We start from the raw sequence: 23,453 nt of genomic DNA, 5'->3' as shown, positions 1-23,453 counted from the left end.
CTATTGTGAGCCGCCGAGACCGCTGCGGAGGTCAAAAACGTTTTTTTTTTGACATTTTCTTAATTTATTTTATGATGATTAGACAGACAAGTTTTTTGTGGCAGTACTGACTAAGCGAACAAGTTTTTTTGGCTGTGACGTGGCCGTTCCACCTCACTGTGTACACTCTAATATCTTCATAAAATGACTCATTGAAATAATCAACTTCTTCAATATTATCTTAGTTTACCAATTAAGATAATAAAATTAGTTAGCATAGTGGATGTCAAGTCGCATGACCCTTTTAAGAATTTTATTTTCACTTTAAACTGATTTTATATAGGAATTGAGTTTCCAAAGCACATCCACCCACGAATAACAACTACGTTTAACTACACAAAACTTATTATAGCTGGCTGCTATGAATTCTCAATAAAATAATAGTAACAAAACAGTCGCATAAAGTTTAAATAATTTTAGGATAGAATATTCCACGTAGGATGGATTATTTTGTCCCTTCATCTATCTCTTGTGACGAGGCATCTGGCATATACTAATCATAGATGCTCACATTAAACTATTTGGATAAAGTCGTGCGTGCCTTAGTATATAAAGTGCTATTTCTCTCATCCCAAACCACAATCACCTCTTCTTCTTTTTTCAAGAATTAATTTCTAATTATTTTTTGAAAAAGAAAAGAGTAGAGAAAATGCCAGGAATCGCAATCGGCCGTTTCGATGACTCGTGCAGCGCCGCCTCCATTAAGGCATACGTCGCCGAGTTCATCTCCACCTTGCTCTTCGTCTTCGCTGGCGTCGGCTCCGCCATCGCTTTCAGTTAGTACTCAACTACTTCTTCAATTTTTAAGTCTTTTTTTCAATTAATTTTTAAATTTGACATTCCAATTGCAAATGAGATTTATTTCTTTTAGGAATTTGTGGAATTGGTGATAGAATATATTAATTTCTTTTTACCATAATAGATATTAATCTTAATTACCCTAAGAGCCATGCATGCGTATGTGCTAATTTACCAGTCTCATCCCAAAATGGCAAAATGAGTCATTTATATTTCGACAGTATATTTTATTCTAAGTTTAATTTTGTGAACAGACAGTTTGACGGCGAACGCTGGTCTCGACCCGGCCGGGCTGGTGGCCATCGCTATCGCCCATGCTTTCGCTCTGTTCGTGGCTGTCTCCATCGCCGCCAACATCTCTGGCGGACACGTCAACCCCGCCGTCACCTTCGGCTTGGTTGCCGGTGGCCAGCTGACCGTCATCACCGGAGTTTTCTACTGGATTGCTCAGCTTTTGGGCGCCGTTGTTGGTTCCTTCCTTCTCTCCTATGTCACCGGCGGTTTGGTGAGTCAACTCATTAATCTCAGTTGATAAGATAATTAATTAAATTATTTGAGAATATATATACTAATTGCTATGGTACTTGTCGTGAAATATAGTGTATTATTCCACCAGATAATCTACCAACCAACTATAGTGTCCATTAGTGGCTAATATTAAAGTACACTGTATAATCATTAGGTGTAAAATTATTTAAATCATAAAATTTAAACAAATTTTATTCAAATCTCATAATTTTTGAATTCATATTATAAAATCATAAAATTTTAATTTTTCTCAGTTTTCCTATCCATGCACAAAATATTGTCTATTAATGATATGCAAAACGACATATTTCGATAAAATAAATTTTTTTCTTAATTTTATGTTTTTATTTTATTGAAACAGTGTTGTTTTTAACATCAGTGAAAACGTCCATGAATAAAATAAATGAAAAAAAAATAAAATTTTATATTTTAAAATTTAAAACTGATCAATGTTTATGATTTGAATAACTATTATCACACATGGTCCATGCCGGCCAGCCTCCAAGAAATTGACATGACTATTTGAGTATTAACAAAGGCATAATTCTATACAAATAATGCATACATCTAAAATTAAAGTCTTTTGTCACTATTTTTCTTCATCTATATATTGGTTTCAACTAGAGTCATAAATATTATGTAGGCTATTCCGATCCACGGTGTCGGAGCCGGAGTCGGAGCCATCCAGGGCGTCGTGTTCGAGATCATCATCACCTTTGCCCTCGTCTACACCGTCTACGCCACTGCTGTGGACCCCAAGAAGGGCTCATTGGGAACCATCGCTCCCATCGCCATCGGTTTCATTGTTGGCGCCAACATCTTGGCCGCCGGCCCATTCTCCGGCGGCTCCATGAACCCTGCTCGCTCTTTCGGCCCCGCCGTTGCTGCTGGAGACTTCACCGGCCACTGGATCTACTGGGTGGGTCCACTCATCGGCGGCGGCCTTGCCGGAGTCGTCTACAGCAACTGCTACATCCACCACGAGCACGCACCACTCGCTAGCGAGTTCTAGATTTGTTTTGTTTTTGCTTTTGTAATTTCACATTTGTTTGTGGCATGAAAAGTTTGTAATTTCTATTGTAATAAAAGGAATAGGGGAGGGGAAATGTATTTTTCTCTTTTTCTTTCCTTTTTATTTTAAATTTTTTAAATGATTGGAGAAATTTGGTGGGCTGTTTGAAGATGTAAATGCAATTTCTTTTTGTAATGATGTGGTTTTTCTGAAAAATATTGTGAATTAAATGTTGTTTATTTCCCATGTGTATCACCTGGCACATACTTATGTTGCATTAATTTATATATGTCCCCAATCATATAATATGATAAAAAACGGAGAGTTTTTTAGAAATGAAATATTACTCCCTCCATTGATGAATAAATGTCTCATATTTGACCGGCTCGGATTTTGAGAAATTATTTGATTTTATAAAGAAAAATGGATAGGAAAAGTAATTAAGTGGACCGTGAGTCCTATTTTTATACATTAGTTTTATAATAAAATGTGAGTTGAATGAGTTAGTGGAATGAGAGGTTTACCAAATATAGTAAAAGTGAGATATTTATTGACTGACGGACGAAAAAGGAAAAATGAGTCATTTAACGGTAGACAAAGCGAGTATTAGAGAAAAGAAAGACTTCAATTCTAAATAGGAATGTAAAATGTAGACCCAAAAAAAATCATGTAAAAGATGTGTAAATAAGAATGTAAGAATTGAAAAAAAATATACTTATTACTCTAACTGAGAATTGATATCCTAGGCCATCCTTAACGCTGCGGGCCGGACCGCACCTGGGTCCCGGCCCGCAGCCCGCTGCGTTAAATGGACGAGAAGAACGGCCTAGGCCGCGCCCAGTTCCGGCTTGGCTCGGTGATGGAGCTTTCGAGGCCGTGATCCACCGCGTCCCGGCCCGGCGTTGGAGGGCCTTAGGGCCGTAACGCAAGCCCCAACTTTTATTTATTTATTTTTTTAAATTTATGGACTATTTATATATCCATTTCTTCAAATCGTTCCATCAAAGACATCACTAATGGTCTTGGCAGTGCGTAAGAATGGTCTCCCTAAAAGCACGCCACTAGACTCAGCAGACTCATTATCATTCATTTTGATAACATAGAAATCAACAGGATTTAGAAACTCATGCACTTTGACTATGACATTCTCTAACACACCTTCAGGACAAATGCAAGTTCTATCTGCTAACTGGATTACCACCTTGGTAGCGACCATCCTAACCCCTGACAGTTTCTTGTAGATCGAAAGCGGTAAAACATTTATAGACGCCACTAGATCACACATGGCGTGCTCGACTCTGATGTCCCCTAGAGAAACGGGTAATGTAAACATACCTGGGTCTGTGCATTTCGAAGGCATCCTTCTCTTTTGTATCACAGCAGACACGTTCTCCCCGATCACAATCTTTCCGTCTGGTTTGGTCTTCCCTGCTATGAAGGCGGACATCTTCAGGGCTTGCAAGAAGGGTAGGTTGATTTCCAGCTTGCTAAAAATTTCCATGAGGTCCTCTGTATCATCCTTCTTCTTCTTGGCTTCCCCTCGGTATGGAAACGGCTTTGCTCGCTTTACCGCATTTGTGTAACTCCCAGCTGGGATTTCGCCAGCTTGCTTACTTCCTTCCTTACTTACTAACTCAGGCTCTGGATCTAGGAAAAATGTATCAGCTGCTCGAGGTAAAGATCCCTCTAAATCTCCCTTCTGGAGGTCATCCTGTCTAGGGCTATCCCCTTGGAACTCTTGACTTTCCTTCCCCTTACTTGCCTGTGCAGGTATTTCTTCGTCAATCTCCAGCGTCGGTCCTTCATAGCCCCACCCTGATCTCAAGGTGATCTGACTAATGTTTGCTCGGTCAGGTGGCTTGACTGTGGCAGGGAGTTTTCCTTCATTTCCCCGCATCTCATTCAAAGAAACCGCAATCTGAGACAGCTGCTTTGCCATCATGTCCATGGCGGCTTTGTGCTCCAACTGGGCGTCTTGCAGTTTATGCACCACGTCATTGTTGGAATGCAGATTATTCTGCATGAACTGCTGCGAATTCACTAGGTCATGTACCATGTCATCCAAACTTCTTTGCGGTCTGGGGTTGAATTGATTCAAATTCGACCCTTGACCTTGGTTCTGTCCCTGGTTCTGCCGATAGTTTCCTTGATTTCCTTGGTGGTTTGGTTGGGAATTCTGATAGTTTCCTTGGTTACTCCTCTGGTGAGGTGGCACATAGGAGCTCCCTGGATTGTTCTGATTTTTGTTTCCCCAATTAGTATGGTCCTGATTCCTGTATCCCAATTGCAGTTGCCCCTCTTGATTCCTCCCTGACCAGTTGGACTGCCTCTCTGGAGGGTGTGCATAATTTGTGATCTGCAGTGGGGGTGGCTGACTTTGATCATTGTCAGTCCATCTAAAATTGGGGTGAGTCCTCCATGGGGCCTCCTTTTGCCTTCCTTGGTTCCAACTTCCATCCGGATTCCAGCTCCCCATCGAATTCGCCTGGGCCTGGTACTCTCCTTCACAGGATTGACCGTAATAAAGTTGAAGTTGCCTTTCCTCTGGACTAGGGGGTTTCTCATTTTCCGATGGAGCATGAGGGTTGTACTTCTCAATTGCATTTAACAGTGCTTTCTCCAATTTATCTATCCTGTCCTCCACTTTCTTGTCATCTTGTTCTGTTACTGCATTGGCCGATCCCCTTCTCAAAATGCTCCGCGGGTTATCATAGGCCTTTTTCGCCTCGATCAATCTCCCCAAGGTCTCTCTGGCTTCACTTGCTTTATTCTTGGTAAAATTTCCCCCGCTCGAGGAATTCATCAAATCCTTTGATTCAGGGTTTGCACCTTCGTAAAACAGATAGTAAGTCTCTGCCTCGATCATTCTGTGGTTCGGACAAGCATCCAATAGTCCTTTAAAACGGGACCAATAAGAGCTCAGAGACTCATCATATTCTTGCTTGCACTCCTGGATCTCTTTCTTCAAAGCGTTCGTCTTGTTGGACGGGAAAAAATAATCCAAGAACTCCAGCTTGAAATCCTTCCATGTGTTGATCGAGTCTGGTGGGAGCCTCAGCAGCCAAGTATTAGCCCCCTTAAGGGCAAACGGGACTGCACGCAAACGGTAGTCCTCGTCAGTCGCCTCGTTGGGTCGCTTTTGGATGTTGTACAGCTTACTAAACTCGTTTAGAAATTCGTAAGGACACTCATTCTTTCGTCCAGAGAATGTAGGCAAAACCCCAAGCACATTTGTCTTAATATCGATAGACCTCCGGCGCGGGTTCGAGACTATGGCATGGGCGGGCTCAGCGTCTAGATGCGCGGTGAGTGAACCTATCTCCGGATCGGGATCCACTAAGTGTGCCATATTTTCGTCTTCCTCACCCTCGGTCTCGGAATGCTTTGTTTCTGTGGATGACTTCGGGTCCTCTTCTCCTGACGAGTTCCACTCCTTCTCACTTTCTGATTCGAATGGGAATGGGTCTACTGTCCTTAACCCTGATCTGGTGACAGTGGACATAGACTCTTTGACTTGCCACTTGTATCGGGCGTCTCCTGACCCAGATGAACTAGCCCAACTTCTAGAATGGAAGCCCGTGTTCATAAACTGTCAAGAAAAACAAAATAACAGAAATTAAACTATTTACACCAAATTTTCAAACGCATAAACAAATTACGCCATCCAATCCCCGGCAACGGCGCCATTTGAAGTGAGTGGTAGACTAGACTGTGTGCACAGTAAGGAATATCAAGCTTTCTGGGTCCAGCGAATCCACTAGATCACAGGGTCTAGGAACTCACGGATCGTTGGAAGATCTCGGTCGTCGGACACACAGACTACCTCTTCAAAACCCTCAACCACGTATACTAAAATTAGCACAGGGAAGTAGAGATCGATCCCACAGAGATGAATGCGCAAAGAAACATGTTCAAAGATTCGGGAACTATTTTTGGGTTGGCTGCTGCCACGCAATTTGAGTTGAGAAAATTAACTAGACTTGGTAATTGAGATATGCTATTCTAACAACTGGATCGAAAGAACTGCTTCCTAAATTTACCTAGACCTGGGAAAACACATGACGGCGGGGACCATTTACTGAAAAGGTAAAATACGGATGAAAAGCTGGAAAACAACTAACTAAAGCACGTAACTATGAATATAATGTCAAATTAAGAAAAAAGCACGTAACTTACCTTGAGGGAGAATCAATTACACGAATTTGGGCGATTTACGCAAGAATCGGACGAAAACGTGGCATTCTTGGAAGGGGTTCGCGAGAATGAGAACAGAGCGGCGAGTCTGTGAGTTGTTCTGCCCGTTCTTGAATTTTAAATTAGTTGAGACACGCATTCTAAGAATGCGTTATTAAATACGCATTCTAAGAATGCGTAACACCCACTTGTAGAAATAAAAAAAAACCGGCCTATTTACGGCAGCAGTTTTCCAGAACCACCTATTTATAGAGTTTTTCCCAAGGAGATCAATGCCTTGTCTCACTCTTCGCAGCTGACGAGTAAGACTTCCTTTTGTCTTGTTTTATATCATAATCTATTATTCTGCATAATGCTAAATGTGTGACTATTGCTCTATTGAGGCCACTCACCCGAAAGGAGATATAACAGCCTGCGAAGGAGATGGCATTTTCACATTTTTATAATATTATTGCTTAAAATTAACCTTACATTTTTTAACAAGAGAGAACATCTTTTTAGGTCCATGAACTTTGTCAAAGTATCATTTTAGGTCCATGAACTTTGAAAATATCATTTGAGGTCTGCCAACTATGGGTTAATATCAATTGAAGTACTTTTTTACTATTTCCAATTTTTACTGGACGAAAATACCCTCTATATTTTTAAAGGTATATATTTCTAATAAACTTATCATATACTCATATTTTTTATAAATATTTTTACTATATTTTTTGATGAATTTTCTAAATATAATTTGACCTTCAATATTATCACTTAATTTTGTGACATGCAAGAAAAGATCCTTATTCAATTTTTTATTATTGAAGAAAAGTTATTTATTCAATTTTAAAATTCATTAATATAAAAAGTTGAAGAAACAATTTTACTTGCCTGTCACAAAATGAAGTGATAATATTGAAAGTCAAATTATATTTAGAAAATTTGTCTAAAATATATTGTAAAGATATTTATAAAAAATATGAGTATACGATAAGTTTATTAACAATATATACCCTTTAAGGTATTGAGGGTATTTTCGTCCAAAAAAACTTGGAGATAGTAAAAAAGTACTTCAAATGATATTAAGTCATAATTGATGGACCTCAAATGATATTTTCAAAGTTCACGAACTTAAAATGATACTTTGGCAAAGTTCGTGGACCAAAAAAGATGTTCCCTCTTTTAACAAATATGCATAAATTTAAATAATAGTCTCATGGCCTTTGTTCGAAGGAAGATTTCTTTGTTTGATTAAGATAGAGTATGGATATGAATTTGTCTTGAGGAAATATAGTATCTGGCCTTTCAGTGCTCGGAAAAGCTATAGTTAGTTGGACCTCTATGGAAAAAAATATTCCTAGTCAGCTGATAGTGTTGTTGTTGGCTGATTCTTGCCATCGTTCATCTAGATAATTTACACGGAAGCATTTATAGGAAGATCAAAAGTAGAGTCAGGAGCTGCTTTATGTCTTTTTATCTTGGTATTGTGTCTTCAGGATTAACTCTACCGTCCAAATAGTAGAGCACAAGGAAGCGTTCCGGACATCAAACGCCTTGGAAATTATGAGAGGGTATGGTATTCTTTCTCTATTTTGATCCTCAGAGAACATGTATTGTTTGTGTCAAATACTGAGTTCAACTTCATTTTTGCGGTTTTCGGTGTATAACAGGTATGACATTGTCATTGATGCAATGGACAAGGTACCCAGTCGTTGCATGATCAACGATTGCTGTGTTGTGTTGGGAAAGGTGAGCAGTTGCTTATTTATGTACTATTTGTTAGAGTGCAAGTGACCGATTAAGGAGAGCACGAGAGGTGCTCGAGTAATACACAAAGAAAAGGAAAGAGGGCTCGACTTTATTGAATAAACTGAGAGTGTAACAATGCAGAAATCCTCCGGAGAGGCCCTACGACTAAGTCGTCCAATATATAAACTCTACAAAATAACTGAAATGAGAGATACTAGCAACAAACTAAATAATAAATGCAACAAACTATATATGCTGATGAATCTAGTCGAGATCTTGTGCAACCATTCCCCCTCCTTTACTTCTTCGAATCTGCCGGCCAAACTACCTCCCGATTCCCACGCTTATAGACTCTCCACGACTGATCACTATTTCTCTTGGACAATTAATTATGCAGAATGCATGGTATTGCTTTTATCTGTTTGTGGTCTGAATTTATAACTTTTGTCAATTCAATTCAGTTCTTATCTGCTACTATGGTAGTATTCAATGTTGTGACATGGACCTTGAAGTGCAAATATTATTCTATATTAGGCTATAAATATTTTCATGATACGATTTGATTTCTTCTCAAAAGTTATAATGTTATGTTGCCTGATCTTGTTTATTTGCATATGGACCTATGCTCTACTGACCAAACACACGTTTATGCTTGCAGCCTTTAATCTCTGGAGCCACTTGGACTGGAAGGACATGTATGTTTCTTGATAAATGCATCCCCCTTCGGTTAATGGTTATTGATAAGTCTGTTACAATTTTACAAACGTCCCTTTAACTCATTTTTATGTTCCTTATCCATTGTCATTTGCTTTTGCAGCTAACTGTTTACAATTACAATGGAGGACCATGCTATCGTTGCTTATTTCCTACTCCGCCCCCTTCAACAGCATGCCAGAGATGTTCTGACAGTTGAGTCCTTGGAGTAGGTATATCGAACATGCAACCACCATATTAATAGCTTTGGAGTGTTGAACCTTCTCTGTTTCTAAAATCTGGTACATGTTCGAATAAATGGTGTATTTTAATATTCTTGTACTTGTTACGTTTGAATGCAGTTCCAGGTGTTATTGGCTATAAAGGTTGCTGGTGTAGTTGGTGAACCTTTATCTGGAAGGATGCTTCTGTTTGATGCACTATCTACTCGACTTCGTGTTGTACGTCTTTTAGTCTTGTTCTTACCATTCAATGTAAACTATTCATTTACTCAACTTTAGCATTAAGAAACTGTAAATTCCTCAAAAAAATCAAATCATCTTTTTACAATAATTACTAATCTATAAAAGATCTAATTTTTTTCTTGACTTTTGTCACTTCATTTTATAGGTCAAAATCAGAGGAAGGTCGTGCCTGGCAGCTCAGCCGAAACTCAAGGAATTAATGCTCCTACCTAGGCTGACTTAGATCCTTCTGTCGAGCCGAAATAAGAGAGGAATTGTGCCAAAAATTGCGCCAAGAATTTCACCAAGAGGTGCAAGAGATAGTGAAGGAGATCATGATGACGTCGCACAAGTCTAGCCACATTTCTGATTGAGCAAGTATATGATTGACACACATATCAGAGAGATGATGAAAGAGATCATGATGACATCGCACAAGTCTAGCCACATTTCTGATTTAGCAAGTATATGATTGACACACATATCAGAGTTTGATATGATGTAGGATTTCTTTTGAACATCATACTTCTGTTGCCTTAACTACTTTGATCTCCAATCATTACAAGTTTTGGATTTAATGTTTATATAATAGATTTAATGTTTATCTAGTAGATTTTATATTTGCTAGTTATTGATTTTATGTTTATTTGAATATATAGGTAGGTTAAATAATGATTAAAATAGAATATAAATTGATCCATCAGATTAGTGCCGGAGTACGGCGTCACTAATTTTTGAATATGCAACACCAGATTTAGTGACGGATATACAGGCAGTAGTCTGTCTCTAATGCTGACTTCCAAACGCAGCCCCCATTAAGTTTTGTGACGGCTTATTCTGTCAGTGAAGTTGTCGCTAAATTTAGGGACGGTTAAATCTCTAAAGATTTTAGTGACAAACTTTTTAATTAAAATTTCAATCTGACCTTAATCTGTCACTGACACTATTTAGTGACGGAAATTCGCTGATTAGGGATGGTATAATCCGTCACTAAATGCCAAATATTTTGTAGTGTTAGCAAAATTTACAAAAATAATATAGGTATATATTCTTTTGACTTAAAAACGAGTTGATACCTTGAAATGGTAAAATAAAAAAATATACATCTCTTAGCAGGCCAATTTTAAATAACTCAGGAGATGATACGACAAAAATTAGTGTCAGAATGGAAAGTCAACACATACAAACAAGGTTGTTTGAATTTGTATGTATTTTGTGACAGAACATTATCGTTTTGGTCTAATTAGACATGCTGACAGGCGACATGGCACCTCATACCAAGACAATATCGTTTTAGACATTCCAGCGTGCCATCTTGGATGTAAATTGGATGAAATTTTCTTATAAGTTGGTGGTAACTATTTGAATTGGCTTATAAGTGATTGTTTTAAGCTATTAGCCCTTGATAAAATAAAAGCGACAAAAATTTATTTTAAGTACATATGTAGTAGCCAACTAACAAAAACATAGAGAGTTGGAGCTGGCAATCGAAGATATAGATCTACAAATATGTAGTGCTCACCCTCCTAGATATGTAACAAAGCAAGAAAAATCTGAAATACAAATTGAGTACTAGACTCCACATAATACAAAGCTTACTCATCAATCCAAACTTAAAATTAAACATTATATTGATAACCGTTTACCATATTGCACAAGAATTAACCTTAAAATAAAACTCAAGTCAAATTTTGACTAGTGAGATTTTCGAATATAATATATTTCAATAACTATGCATCATCAGCTGTCATTATTGGTTAGGTATTAGGACATTTTATGAGGTCATCGTTATCTTAGGTCATTTTTCTAAAACAACTTAAAAACAAACTTACAATGGCCTTAATTATATCTAAAAATGACCTCCCGTATTTTTGGTTCAAAAAATGACCTCCCGTATTTTTGGTTCAGTGTTTCGCAATAAAAATGAGTTTTGCATGAGATTGAGTTTCGCATAGATTACTGCATATTTACAATAAGACGTTGAAATCTGAATTATGGATGTTTTAACGAAATTGTGAACAAATCATACATAATTATATTATAATTCAATACTCAAATTATAACAAAACTGACAAAAATTTCTCAAACCATACAGTGAAATCGGGGTTAAGCGACCATCAATCTGCGATCACCACTAGTGCTCGGAAACATTTTTTCACACAAAACAACTGACGCTTCCAAGGTAATTTCGTGGATATTATGATACGATCCAATCTTCCAACATCACAATTATAAGATAATAACAGATAGGAAAGGAAATTGTATTGCAAAATAGAAATGAACATCACACGATTACAATATTGAAAATAGCTAACAACGAAATAAGAAGAAGATAAATTCAGGTAGGAAAAAATCTTAGAAAATAGGATATTAAAGAAATTACACGTAATTATTTAGAAAATAAATCTATCTCTAGAACCCAATTCAGCAAGACGCATATACAGATTAGGAATTGATCCTCGTAACATGCAAATAAGGTGTCGATTTGCATTTACTTTACAATTTTTCTTGTTGCGGACAAGGGCTTGTTACTCTCATCACACTACCAAAAGAATCTATCTTGAGATCATCTAGTTAATATCCTTATTTGAGGTTTGGTTATTGCATGGACAGTAAACTATCAAGCCCTAAGTCTAATAAAGGAGAAGAAAACCAACTATACCAATAGAACGAGTGAGTATGCGTATTTGCGAGTGTTTATAGTGTATTCCATGTTATTTAATTCTACATTTGCATACTTAATACTGATGAAATTGGGTTAGGGCTTCAAACGAATTTGGACTAACATTTAATGCACTATTTATTAGCACTAAAAATACTTGCAAGTGTATAAGGTAAATCTAGCATAGCTAAAAGTTAGTACCGGAATATCGAATACATACATGGAATAAGATTGCAACTAACTATCATATACAAAGCGTCATACACTATCTATAGACACATAGGTTTTTGGTTTGGATTTATAAACTAGGCTGAAATAAATACATAAATAATAGAAAGTATAAACACAAAATAATACAAAACAGGTTAAAGAATATAGAGTTTTAGGATCCAACTACTACGACCTAGTGATGATTAATCTCATAGAACCTTTACCTTTATGTGTCTCTAGGATTACAAGGAAAGAAGCGATTCTAGGATAAGCCCTCTCTCGAGTGCACCTATCCAGTAGATTAGACTCTAATTATCAAAATTTCATTTCAATAGATTAGATTCTAACTCCTTAAGTTCCTAAGACTCAAGCCCTCACAAAGGGTCCCCTCTCGCGAGTACAGATAAACCTATGTGTTGTACTCGTCCCTTTGACCACGTAAAACTAGCTATCTCTCGATTAATCTAGATAAACGGGCATAGTTCTAAAGTTTGGCTAGACAAAAGAACAATAAAAGCACAAAACAAGCAAAAACAATTACAAGAGCATGGAAAAGGTTCAATTCAATAAATCAAAGCATGTTCATAATAGTCTTCACCAAACAATCTACAAAGGAAGTTTAACTACTCATAGACAAGCAGTAAAAACAATAAAAGTACAAGACATGAAAGAAATTGATAAAACCCAAGGTTGAATCTTCAATCTTTACTCTTCTCTTGCCTGGATCAGCATAGCTCCAATGGACGATGGATGAATTATTTTTGGAAAATGGAATGGAAGAATGTGTAAAAGGGGAAAAGGATTTGAGACTCTGAGATGTATGACATGAATTAGGTTATGGGTATTTATAGGCTAGAAAAAGGTTTAGACATGGTAAAAAATTTCCTCCAATAATAGAAAATATGATATTTTCGACTCCTTTAATTAATAGGAGAGATTTGGGCAATAATTTCTTCATTCCTAGAATTTCCGTCTAATGTCTGTCAGCTTTGACTGCACTGCGCAATGTTCGTTGAATTAGTCATAACTCTCCACAGAACTCCGATTGAGACGTGCAAGCTATCCACTCGAAGCTATTTTGAAGACGAAGGGAATGGTATGCATTAATAACTGATTAGACTTCAAAACTGCCTGAAAACTCGGCTTGAACTGAGGCCACTGCACCTTGGACATTTGCAGCTTTTACTGCATTTTTCTATTATTTCTATCATCAGTATTATTATTATTAAGCTTGCAGGTTTTAATCAGGTAATTATTTTGCAACATTGATTTAGAGCATCTGCAGTGATGCTCTTGACTAAGAGCACCCTTCGTGCCATCGGCGCGGCGAGTACCCTGCTCGCCGTTGTGCTCTTGCCGACAGCATGGCCCTACTCGATAGCAATAGTACCGTTGTGCCGAAGAGCACACTGACATGGTGGCGCCATCTTATTCGCCAACAGAATTTTCGCTGGAATTTCTTTTTTTTAAATAAAAATAATCCTTAAAATAAAAAAATATATATTTTCGGATTCCCAAAAAATATAGCCATTTTATTACCCTTTTTTTGAATTTTTTTTTGAATTTTTTTAATCCCAAAATCGTCTATAAATACGCACATTTATCATCCATTTGTTATATCATATTATCTTCACTCATACTTCTCTAATATTTTTCCATACAACAAATCTACATCTTCCTCCCTCACTCAAACACTCTAAATTCAAAAATAGATCCGAACGAGATCATTGCTGAAGCGCAGCGCGAAGAACAAGAATTCTATCAACAATATTGTGCCGCCTATGAAGCCTATGTAGCGTTGCCACCCGCCCTTCTCCTCGATCAACGAGATCAAATCGCTGTTACATCCCTCATGACCGGGTGGGAGCCCATGAAAGGCTCATTCGCGACTATTTTCCGACGAGCCTCGATTTCTGGCAGATTACTTCCAGCGCCGTTTCCGCATGTCAAAACGCTTGTTTTTGCGTATTGTCAACACATTGTCCGCCAGTGTTGAATACTTCCAATCACGTACGTACAGACGCAACCAGTCGGCAAAGTCTCTCGGCGTTGCAGAATTGTACTTGTGCCATCCGACAACTTGCTACCGAGCAAACGACCGATACGTTCGACGGGTATTTGCATGTGGAGGAGTCAACTAGAATTCTATGTGCAACAACACCCCCTACCCGGCAAATGCAGGCCGAATAGGTGATGTCAAAGAAGAGGAGCTATTAAGTATGAAAAATTTAAAATTTTCATTTTTTTTAACCATTCAAAACCAAATATGTAAGTCATTTGTTAATATTTACAATTACTACAGTGGAATTAAGTTGGTATAAAAAAAAATTAGTGCTAACATGCTACAACTAACCATTCGAAAGATCTATCACTTATAAAACTTAATGAACCGCCAATGATGCAACGCTAAGACAGACATGAAGAAACATCGACTGGTACTCTCCAATGCCAACTAACCAGTAGCACACTCAACACTTTAGCCAAAATTCTCTTCAAATAATAATCATACAACTTAAAAATTTTAACAATTCTTCGTATTGTTTTATTTATCAATTATTACCACCTCTATCATATCATTATCATTTAAATTCTAACATAATTAGTATTTCCCCTATAACAATCACATACCCAAAAACCAACAACGAGTAATATCAATCCCAGAACATATAAACAGTCATCATCCTCTATCTTATTGAATTTACCAGATTTATAATCATATATCACTTCGTAAACCAATAGGATAGAATACAAAGTAAAATGCATATCACTTATTAATATTCACACCCTAACACGTATATAGATCACCAACATTTTCACATAATCAAACACATATAGCCCCATTAAGTGCTTAGCGACAGACTAGGGTACACGGACCAGATCAGAATCAGAATCAGATGCAGAGCGGAATTTGTCCTCGAGAGGACTCCGCACAGACCACCCATTTAGGGTGCAGACAGAGACAGAGATCAGAGATTAAATTAGAGCCAGAGATCAGAGTTCAGAGATAGAGACGATCCTCGCTTCGGTTATCCAGAAGACGAGTGATCACAAATAATGCAGCACTGCTGTCCTATGACATGCCAATTGTACCCACATAATACACTAATGCACGGGGGCGTAAACACAATCAAATATACATGTTTTCGTATCGATACATATATCCAACATAACACATCAACACAGACAGACAAATCATAACTCATCACATATAGATAGATCATATTTGTATACATCTCATCAACATATATCATTTATCACATTCACCTTAACGCCCATTTCCACATTTATCTAACCATCGTTTCAGTCACAATCGTACTCTTCCCATTTTATATTTCATTAACAACTCATTCAACAATTCATTATATCCTCATAGTTTACTTCATAAGTCTCTTATTCCATAATTAATCACAATTTACCAAGATAGTAGGACACATAATAATCACATATAAGCACATTAGAGAATTAGACATTTTAAATATTGAGCATGCAATGTAATATCCCGAATTTCCGAACCCTAATTTTAGAGCCCTAAAATTTATTATTGATGACGTGGGAGATGTGAATTATTTGATAAATGAATTTATTGCATGAGTTTCTTTGATCGAGAAGTTTGAAAAGTTAAAATTGTTGACTATGTGATGTGGCATGTGATTTATTAAATTATGAGGTGAATTAATTGTTTAAGGGTGAGTAAGAATATTAGAGAAAATTTCCATAAATACTAGCCACCTATATATTGAGATTTTCGAACCCTTGGACTATTGGAGAAGGAATTCTATTTTTCCGGATTTTATTTAATTCTTGGGATATTTATCCAAATTAAATCCAAAACCCAATTATTTCCCTATTTCTTAATGGGAAAAATCGAGCCCTATTAATATTAATGTGATTTTCGAAAATCACCTAGCTTTGGGAAGGAGGAATTTATTTTATTTTAATTGATCCCTTATTTGATCTCGTTCCATACCTAGAATTAAATTATTCTACCAAATCTTTCCATACCTCAAGAGATCTTGCCATATCTTATTTTAGTTAATATTCAAAAATCCATGCCTTATTTAAGACACATATTACACGCCTATTTTCTATGCCAATGGGGGGAGGGTTTTTATTTTATTTTGCTCTGTGATATTTTATTCTACTCCGAAAAATATACCAAACAAAATCTTGGCTAAATAAGTAGCCAAGATTTTCGAAAATTCCATATTCTCCAACCCTAGTTCACTCCGTTTTCATTCTTCCTCTCTACTCCACAATATTTTGATTTATTTAATTGTGGAGAATAAAATCTTACCAAATATTCTATTTTAATTACCTAAAGATCTTGTTGAGCACTATAAATAAGAGGACCCCTAACCCTAGCCCCATAAAATTTCGCCCCCCTCACTACATACTACACGCCCCCTCTCATCTCTCTCACTCTCTCCAATTTTTCTTCTATTCTCCAATATTTTGTCATCTTTTGAAGAAGCATTGAAGTTCAATCCAAGAATCTTGAAGAACCGAGTCTAATACTTAATTTCTACCGTTCGTTTTTCTCATAAGGTATTCTTATATTTATCTTCTTCTTTCTACTCGATTCCTCTTCTTTCTAACCGATTAATCGGTATTCTTGAACCCTCATGCATCTTGTTTGAGTGAAAGTGGGATAAAGGGGATACGGAGAACATGTATGTGTGTGTCTGCGTTGCGTGTGTGTGTGCGTGGCGTGTGTGTGTGCGTGGCGTGTTGTGTTTGTGTGGTGTGTGTATGATGGCAAAATACTCTTGTGTGACATATGTTGATGTTAGATCTAGAATTGAGATGCGAATGGAACTTATGCGATGAACGTGACCTTGATTGATTAATGATGCTAAGATAGATCGGTGGGAAAAGGGAAAAACGTTGAGACATGCATGAGTTAGGAGTTTGTATTGAATCTGATTTGTGATATGTGCCTATGTGATCAAAAAGGTGAAACCTCAGTTGCGAAGCCGGATAACAAGGGAAAGAACTTACTTGAAATCTAAGCAGTCGAGGTGGGCTTTACTCTTAAACTCTTTTATGTGCAAATTTATGAATGTGGAGAAATAAGAGTGGTTTAACTGCTATGCCATACCTATGTCTGTTTTGTTGTGATATTGTGCGCCTGATGCCCAGTTTGAGAGTTTGCTCCATTGGGCTATAGGGCTATGGATATGTTTAAACGAATTCGGGTCTGAGTACGGGCCGCAAACCCTACCAGGCTATGTACACGAGGGGATCGGGAGCCGTCCTCGCTAGTCGGCCGGTCTCGTGGGCGAAAAGTGTGGCCACACTTTCGTTACACCATGGAAATGTTGTGATTGTGGAAAATGATGAGAAAAGTGGGGAGATGTTTGACTGGCCACTCTATGGAAAATATATTTTGGGCGAGAATGAAGGAAGCCCAAGACAGACAAAAGTCTTACGCTGACGTCCGACGGACCGACTTACAATTTCAAATCGGTGATAAAGTTTTTCCCAAGGTATCCCCATCAAAGGGGATAATACGTTTCAGTGTTAAGGGAATGTTGAATCCGCGATTTATCGGATCTTACGAAATCTTAGAAAGAGTAGGACCCGTTGCGTATCGATTAGCGCTACCCCCAAGCCTTGGGAACGTGCACAACGTTTCCATGTGTCGCAATTGCGGAAGTACGTGTTCGACCCGACGCACGTGATTCACTACGAGGAAGTTGCGTTGAATCCAGACTTGAGCTACGAGGAGCGACCCAGATGATCCTGGACCGAAAGGTTCAAACCTTGAGAAACAAATCTGTCGCCTCAGTGAAAATACTTTGGAGAAATCACAGGCATGAAGAAGCCACGTGGGAGCTTGAGGATAAGATGATGGAACTATACCCCGAACTCTTCCCATGAAGGTACCAAATTTCGGGACGAAATTTCTTTTAAGAGTGGTAGAATGTAACACCCCACTTTTTCGAACCCTAATTTTAGAGCCAAAAATTTAATTTACTAATTTATGACTTAGGAGACGTGAATTAATTGAGGAACGAAGTTATGACCGAGTCGGGTTTAGGGTTGCGATGGAAGTTTGAAAAGTCAAACTTGTTGATTATATGACGTGGCATGCAAATATTTGAATTAAAGGTGAAATTATGTGATGATTTAATTGTTTAAGGGTGAGTAAGATTTTTAGGATACTATTCCATAACCTTTTCCTTGGAATTTTCAAAAATCATAGCCTTAGTGGAGAAAATCCCATTTTTCCGGATTTAATTTAATTCTTGGGATATTTATCCAAATTAAATCCAAAACTCAATTATTCTCTATTTCCTAATAAGAAAAATCGAACCCTATTGTTTTAAGGTGATTTTCGAAAATCACCTATATTTGGGAAGGAATAATTATTTTATTTTTAATTGATCCCTTATTGATTTCCTTCCATACCTAGAATTTAAATATTCTACCAAATCTTTCCATACCTCAAGGAGATCTTGCCATATCTTATTTTAGTTAATATTAAAGATCCATTCCTTATTTAAAGGAGCATATACACGCCTATTTCTTTTCCCAATGGGGAGGATTTTTATTTTTATTTTGTTTCGTGATATTTTATTCTACTCCGTAAAATATACAAAACAAAATCTTGGCTAATTAAAAGCCATATATTTCGAAAATCCCCATGCTTGAACCATAGATCTTTTTCTTCCTCCCTACTCCACAATATTTGTTTTTAATTAATTTTGGAGAATCAAATCTTATCAAATATTCTATATTATTTACCTAAAGATCTTATTGAGCACTATAAATAAGAGAAACCCCTAACCCTAGCCATCACAATTTTCGCCCCCTCCCTCTTTTCCTTCTCTCTCAATTTTCTTCTACTTTACTCCAATAATCCTTCATCCTTTGAGAAGAATTAGAGTTTGAGCCTCAAGATATTTGAAGAACCAAGTCTTTACTTCGTTTCTACCGTTCGTTATTCTCAAAAAGGTATTCTCATATTAATCTTCTTCTTTCTACTCGATTCCTCTTCTTTCTAACCGATTAATCGGTATTCTTGAACCCTCATGCATCTTGTTGAGTGAAAGTGGGATAAAGGGGATATGGAAATATGTATGCATGTGTGTGGCGTGTGTGCGTGTGGGTGTGGCGAGTGAGTGTGTGTTGTGTTTATGTTGGCAAAATACTCTTGTGTGACATATGTTGATGTTAGATCTAGAGTTGAGATGCAAATGGAACTTATGTGATGAACATGGCCTTGATTGATGACGTTAAGATAAATCGATGGGAAAAGGGAAAAGCGTTGAGACATGCATGAGTTAGGAGTTTGTGTTGAATCTGATTTGTGATATATGCCTATGTGATTAAAAGGTGAAACCTCGGTTGCGAAGCAGGATAACAAAGGAAATAACATACTTGAAATCTAAGCAGTCGAGGTGGGCTTTATTCCTAAACTCTTTTATGTTGCAAATTTATGAAAGTGGAGAGATAAGGGTGGTTTAACTGTTATGCCATGCCTATGTTTGTTTTGTGATGATATTGTGTGTCTGATGCCTAGTTTGTGAGTACGCTCCATTAGGCTACCATGGCTATGGATATGTTTAAACGAATTCGGGTCTGAGTACGGGCCGCAAACCCTACCAGGCTGTGTACGCGGTGGGATCGAGAGCCGTCCTTGCTAGTCGGCCGGTCTCGTGGGCGAAAAGTGTGGCCACACTTTCGTCGCACCATGGAAATGATGAGATTGTGGAAAGTGGTGAGGAAATTGGGGAGTCGTTTGATTGGCCAATCTATGGAAATATTTTTGTGATACTCGTTGAATATTTATCTTGAAAAGTGTAAAACCTCGAGTTCACTATGGTAAGGGTGGCATAACTTATAAAATGTTTTGGCAACGAGTTCACTGAGTATTTCAAAATACCCAGCCCTGCATATGTTTTCCTTATGTGCATGTTGAACGACGACGAGCGGTGGCGGGTGTTGGGCATGATAACTAATTAAGATGGACGTTTTGAAATTCAAGCGTAGTTGTGTCTTCATACATAGCTGCTCTTTCTCTTGGTCGTTTCCGCTGAAATTATTTGAAACACTTTAGTATCTTTGGATATTTTGCACTCTCCTTTCGGTTTAGAGGCCTTAGACTATCGTGTGGTTTTTATCTTGGAAACTATGTCATACTCTTGAGATTTTTGACCCTAATTTATGATACCTTCCTATTTCTTATTTAAGCTTCTAGGTTAAGTTGTTGTTTTAATGCTCTGATAGTTCCTTTAAATTTTTGGTCAAAACTCTTTAAATGAAAACCCTAGCCTATATTGAATTCTTTAGGTCCGTTTTGGTAGCAGTCGCCGGATTTATTGTACCCTAGGAAGGTGGACTGTCACATGCTACCTGGACAACGTTTATTTCCAAACATTTCCATTCTCGTTTCTTCTTTCGTCGATCTTTTTCCTATCCTTTACAAATATTTGGATTTAGCTACTTTATAGCATTATAACTCACATTAGTTTATAAGTAAAGGATACTATTACAAACTAAACTCTTTCTTTATCCTAACTGTAAAGTAATTCCATGATTTATCATTTAACTTCTAATATTTCACCTGCACTGGACTGATTTCTAATCAACGTGCTATATTCATTCAAAAGGCTTTAGAGGCGTAACTTAATATTTTCAAATACCTATGGAAGTCTAGTTTACAAAGCAACAAGATTCACTTGAAAATTCCTAATGGTTCGAGAGATATTCTCCTTTTACCACAGACTACCAAAATCTACCAGTTTCTGGCAACAATTACCCAACAATTTACACACATAGTAAATTAACTCCTAAAATTTCAATAAAAATCAGGAAACCTTTAGACCCATTCGAGTTATTTTTAAAATTGGTAAATCAAGGTTTTTATTGTTCTAAACTTGCTAAAGAATTCGGAACATGCGGCTGAAAACCAGAGGACTTAATCCACTCCAAATTAATGAAGAAAAACATGTTTATACCACATTCCCAAACCATTTCCAACAAACTAACAATAAAATCCCAACATCCCTAACTTAGGGTTTTGTCCTCTATGGCACTTTATAGATAAATCTCCAATCCATTCAAAGCAAAAGCTCAAACTATAATCAAATACGTCTAAATGTTATGTATTAACGTTAGTTCAAAGAATAAAATCAATCAATTGCCCTAAGTCATGAGGTCTGAAAATTTGAACATCTCAAACTAATTGAAATACGAAAATATATGCTTCAAAATTGGGACAGAAAGGTAGACCTACCTCCAAAATAATCCAATCATGCAATTGCTTCATCAATTCATCAATAAAGATGGGATTTGTGAAGAAAGTGGTTATGGAGGGAGGAAGAGGGGCTGTCGATTTTTAAGGGAGAAAGAATGAGGAAGAAGAATGCATATATTCATGCTTAAAAATGATCCCTAACAATTAAAATAATTTGTGGACAATATTTAGCCATTTGTCCCCACTAATTCACTTATTTGTATTATAAAATCTCTAAACCTTTCTTTACATCTAAGGCTTAACATATATTCATATAATACTTAATATTCAACAAAAACATATATTTATATAATACTTAATATTGCAATAAAAAAAAACGTCATTCACAAACTAGGCCATAAGGATAGGTTATTGTAGGTGAAAAGACCAATTTGCCCTTCTTTCGAATTCTCTATAATAACACTGTATAAATTCTAATTTCTTTCTCAATCTTATTCGAACTGTACATTTACATTAAACTGATATGTAAAAAATATGAAAATTCAAACAAAATTTAAATTTTGACATTAGAACATATGTAAATGAGATCTCGTTAGAATCCTTATAAAATTATCTTTAATTTGATATATATTGTGTATAAAAATAATTTAAATTGAGATAATTATAATCATTTAAAGTTTTGAGATATTTTTTAAAAGTTAGTTATAACTACTAATTTGTTGTTAATTGACACTAATTCTCCTAATTGACATTTTTTAAAACTATATTGATACTCGTAGCTGAATGACTTTATACCTTGATTTAATGATCCAATGTTCATCATTTAGTTGTAGTTAGCAATTTAAGAGTGAGTATAGCAATATAACACACCCCAATACTAGTAATTGTTATTTTATATTCTATTGATTATACTTTTCTCTTTATTTTAAACCTAATATAATACTTCCTCCGTCCCTGAAAATTTGTCACATATTTCCATTTTCATCCGTCCGTAAATATTTGTCACCTTTCACTTTTATCATTTTTAGTAGTGGACCTAATATTCCACTAACTCATTCACACTCACATTTTATTATAAAACTAATATATAAAAGTAAGACTCACATTCCACTTACTTTTTCAACTCACTTTCTATTACATTTCTTAAAACTCGTGTCGAATCAAATGGTGACGAATAGAGAATGGAGGGAGTAATTAGTTCCTAACTTTATTTTAAAAAATAAATAGATTCTGAAACAGAATTTTTTCAAATAAAAGATTTTATAAATTGAGATTACTAGACCCTTTGTCTCTGCCTATTGGGCCCTCTCATGACTACACTGTTTATATGCCCACGTCATTTTTATTCCATTCCCTTACCCAAGAAATAACACTAATAAGAATTAAAAACACATGATTCCTATTCATGATTCCTACTTTTCGTTTCTTTAAATTAAAAATACAATTAATTAAAAAATTATTAAAATAAATACAAAGTTAACTAAAAATTACTTAAATAAAAAAACAAAAATTACAAAAAAAATGAAAGAAAATGAAAAAATAATAGATTAGGTTAAAATCAGTAATATAAAAAATATATTTAGAATATTGCAATAAATGTTGAATTAAAAACTAATTTACAGTTTTTTTAAATAAAGTTAATTTAGAAATGGTCTTAGTAGGAAACCCACCGATGTGTGAGTTTTGCTGGGGGGAGGCTTGCAACACATCACCTGCGCTGCGGATGCTCTAAGCAGGCTAATATTTTGACCAAGAAACGACCCATTTTCCATTCAATCAATGTGAGAAATCAATCCTAGTCAACACTTGGTGTTCGACGAAATTCCTCATTATTATATACAGATATTGGGATTTTTTTAAAAATAGTCTATCAGGATCCAGGATATTATGATAATGGCCGAAACTATTAATTAGTCCTTT

General features: G+C 36.5%; 1 protein-coding gene, 1 long non-coding RNA gene and 1 pseudogene across 2 annotated transcripts; 2 read left to right on the top strand and 1 right to left on the bottom strand.

The window, feature by feature from the left end:
* Nucleotides 1-618: 618 nt before the first annotated feature.
* LOC125207609 (aquaporin TIP2-1-like) lies at nt 619-2,621 on the top strand. Its single transcript, XM_048107016.1, has 3 exons — nt 619-815; nt 1,092-1,342; nt 2,009-2,621. The coding sequence occupies exons 1-3, from the start codon at nt 689-691 to the stop codon at nt 2,375-2,377; spliced, it is 747 nt and encodes a 248-aa protein (XP_047962973.1). The 5' UTR covers nt 619-688; the 3' UTR covers nt 2,378-2,621.
* A 3,028-nt stretch (nt 2,622-5,649) lies between these two features.
* Nucleotides 5,650-10,067, top strand: LOC125206124 (annotated as a pseudogene).
* A 2,812-nt stretch (nt 10,068-12,879) lies between these two features.
* On the bottom strand, nt 12,880-21,672 carry LOC125204557. The gene is made up of 2 exons (XR_007173585.1): nt 21,573-21,672; nt 12,880-14,495 (listed from the first exon to the last, which is right to left on the bottom strand). It is a non-coding gene; the product is annotated as an uncharacterized LOC125204557 (long non-coding RNA).
* Between the last annotated feature and the right edge of the window lie 1,781 nt (nt 21,673-23,453).

Source organism: Salvia hispanica, chromosome 2 (assembly GCF_023119035.1).
Source record: "Salvia hispanica cultivar TCC Black 2014 chromosome 2, UniMelb_Shisp_WGS_1.0, whole genome shotgun sequence".
NCBI lineage: Eukaryota > Viridiplantae > Streptophyta > Magnoliopsida > Lamiales > Lamiaceae > Salvia > Salvia hispanica.
The sequence above is the reverse complement of the archived record's forward strand: the minus strand, read 5'-3'. Positions and strand labels throughout refer to the sequence as shown.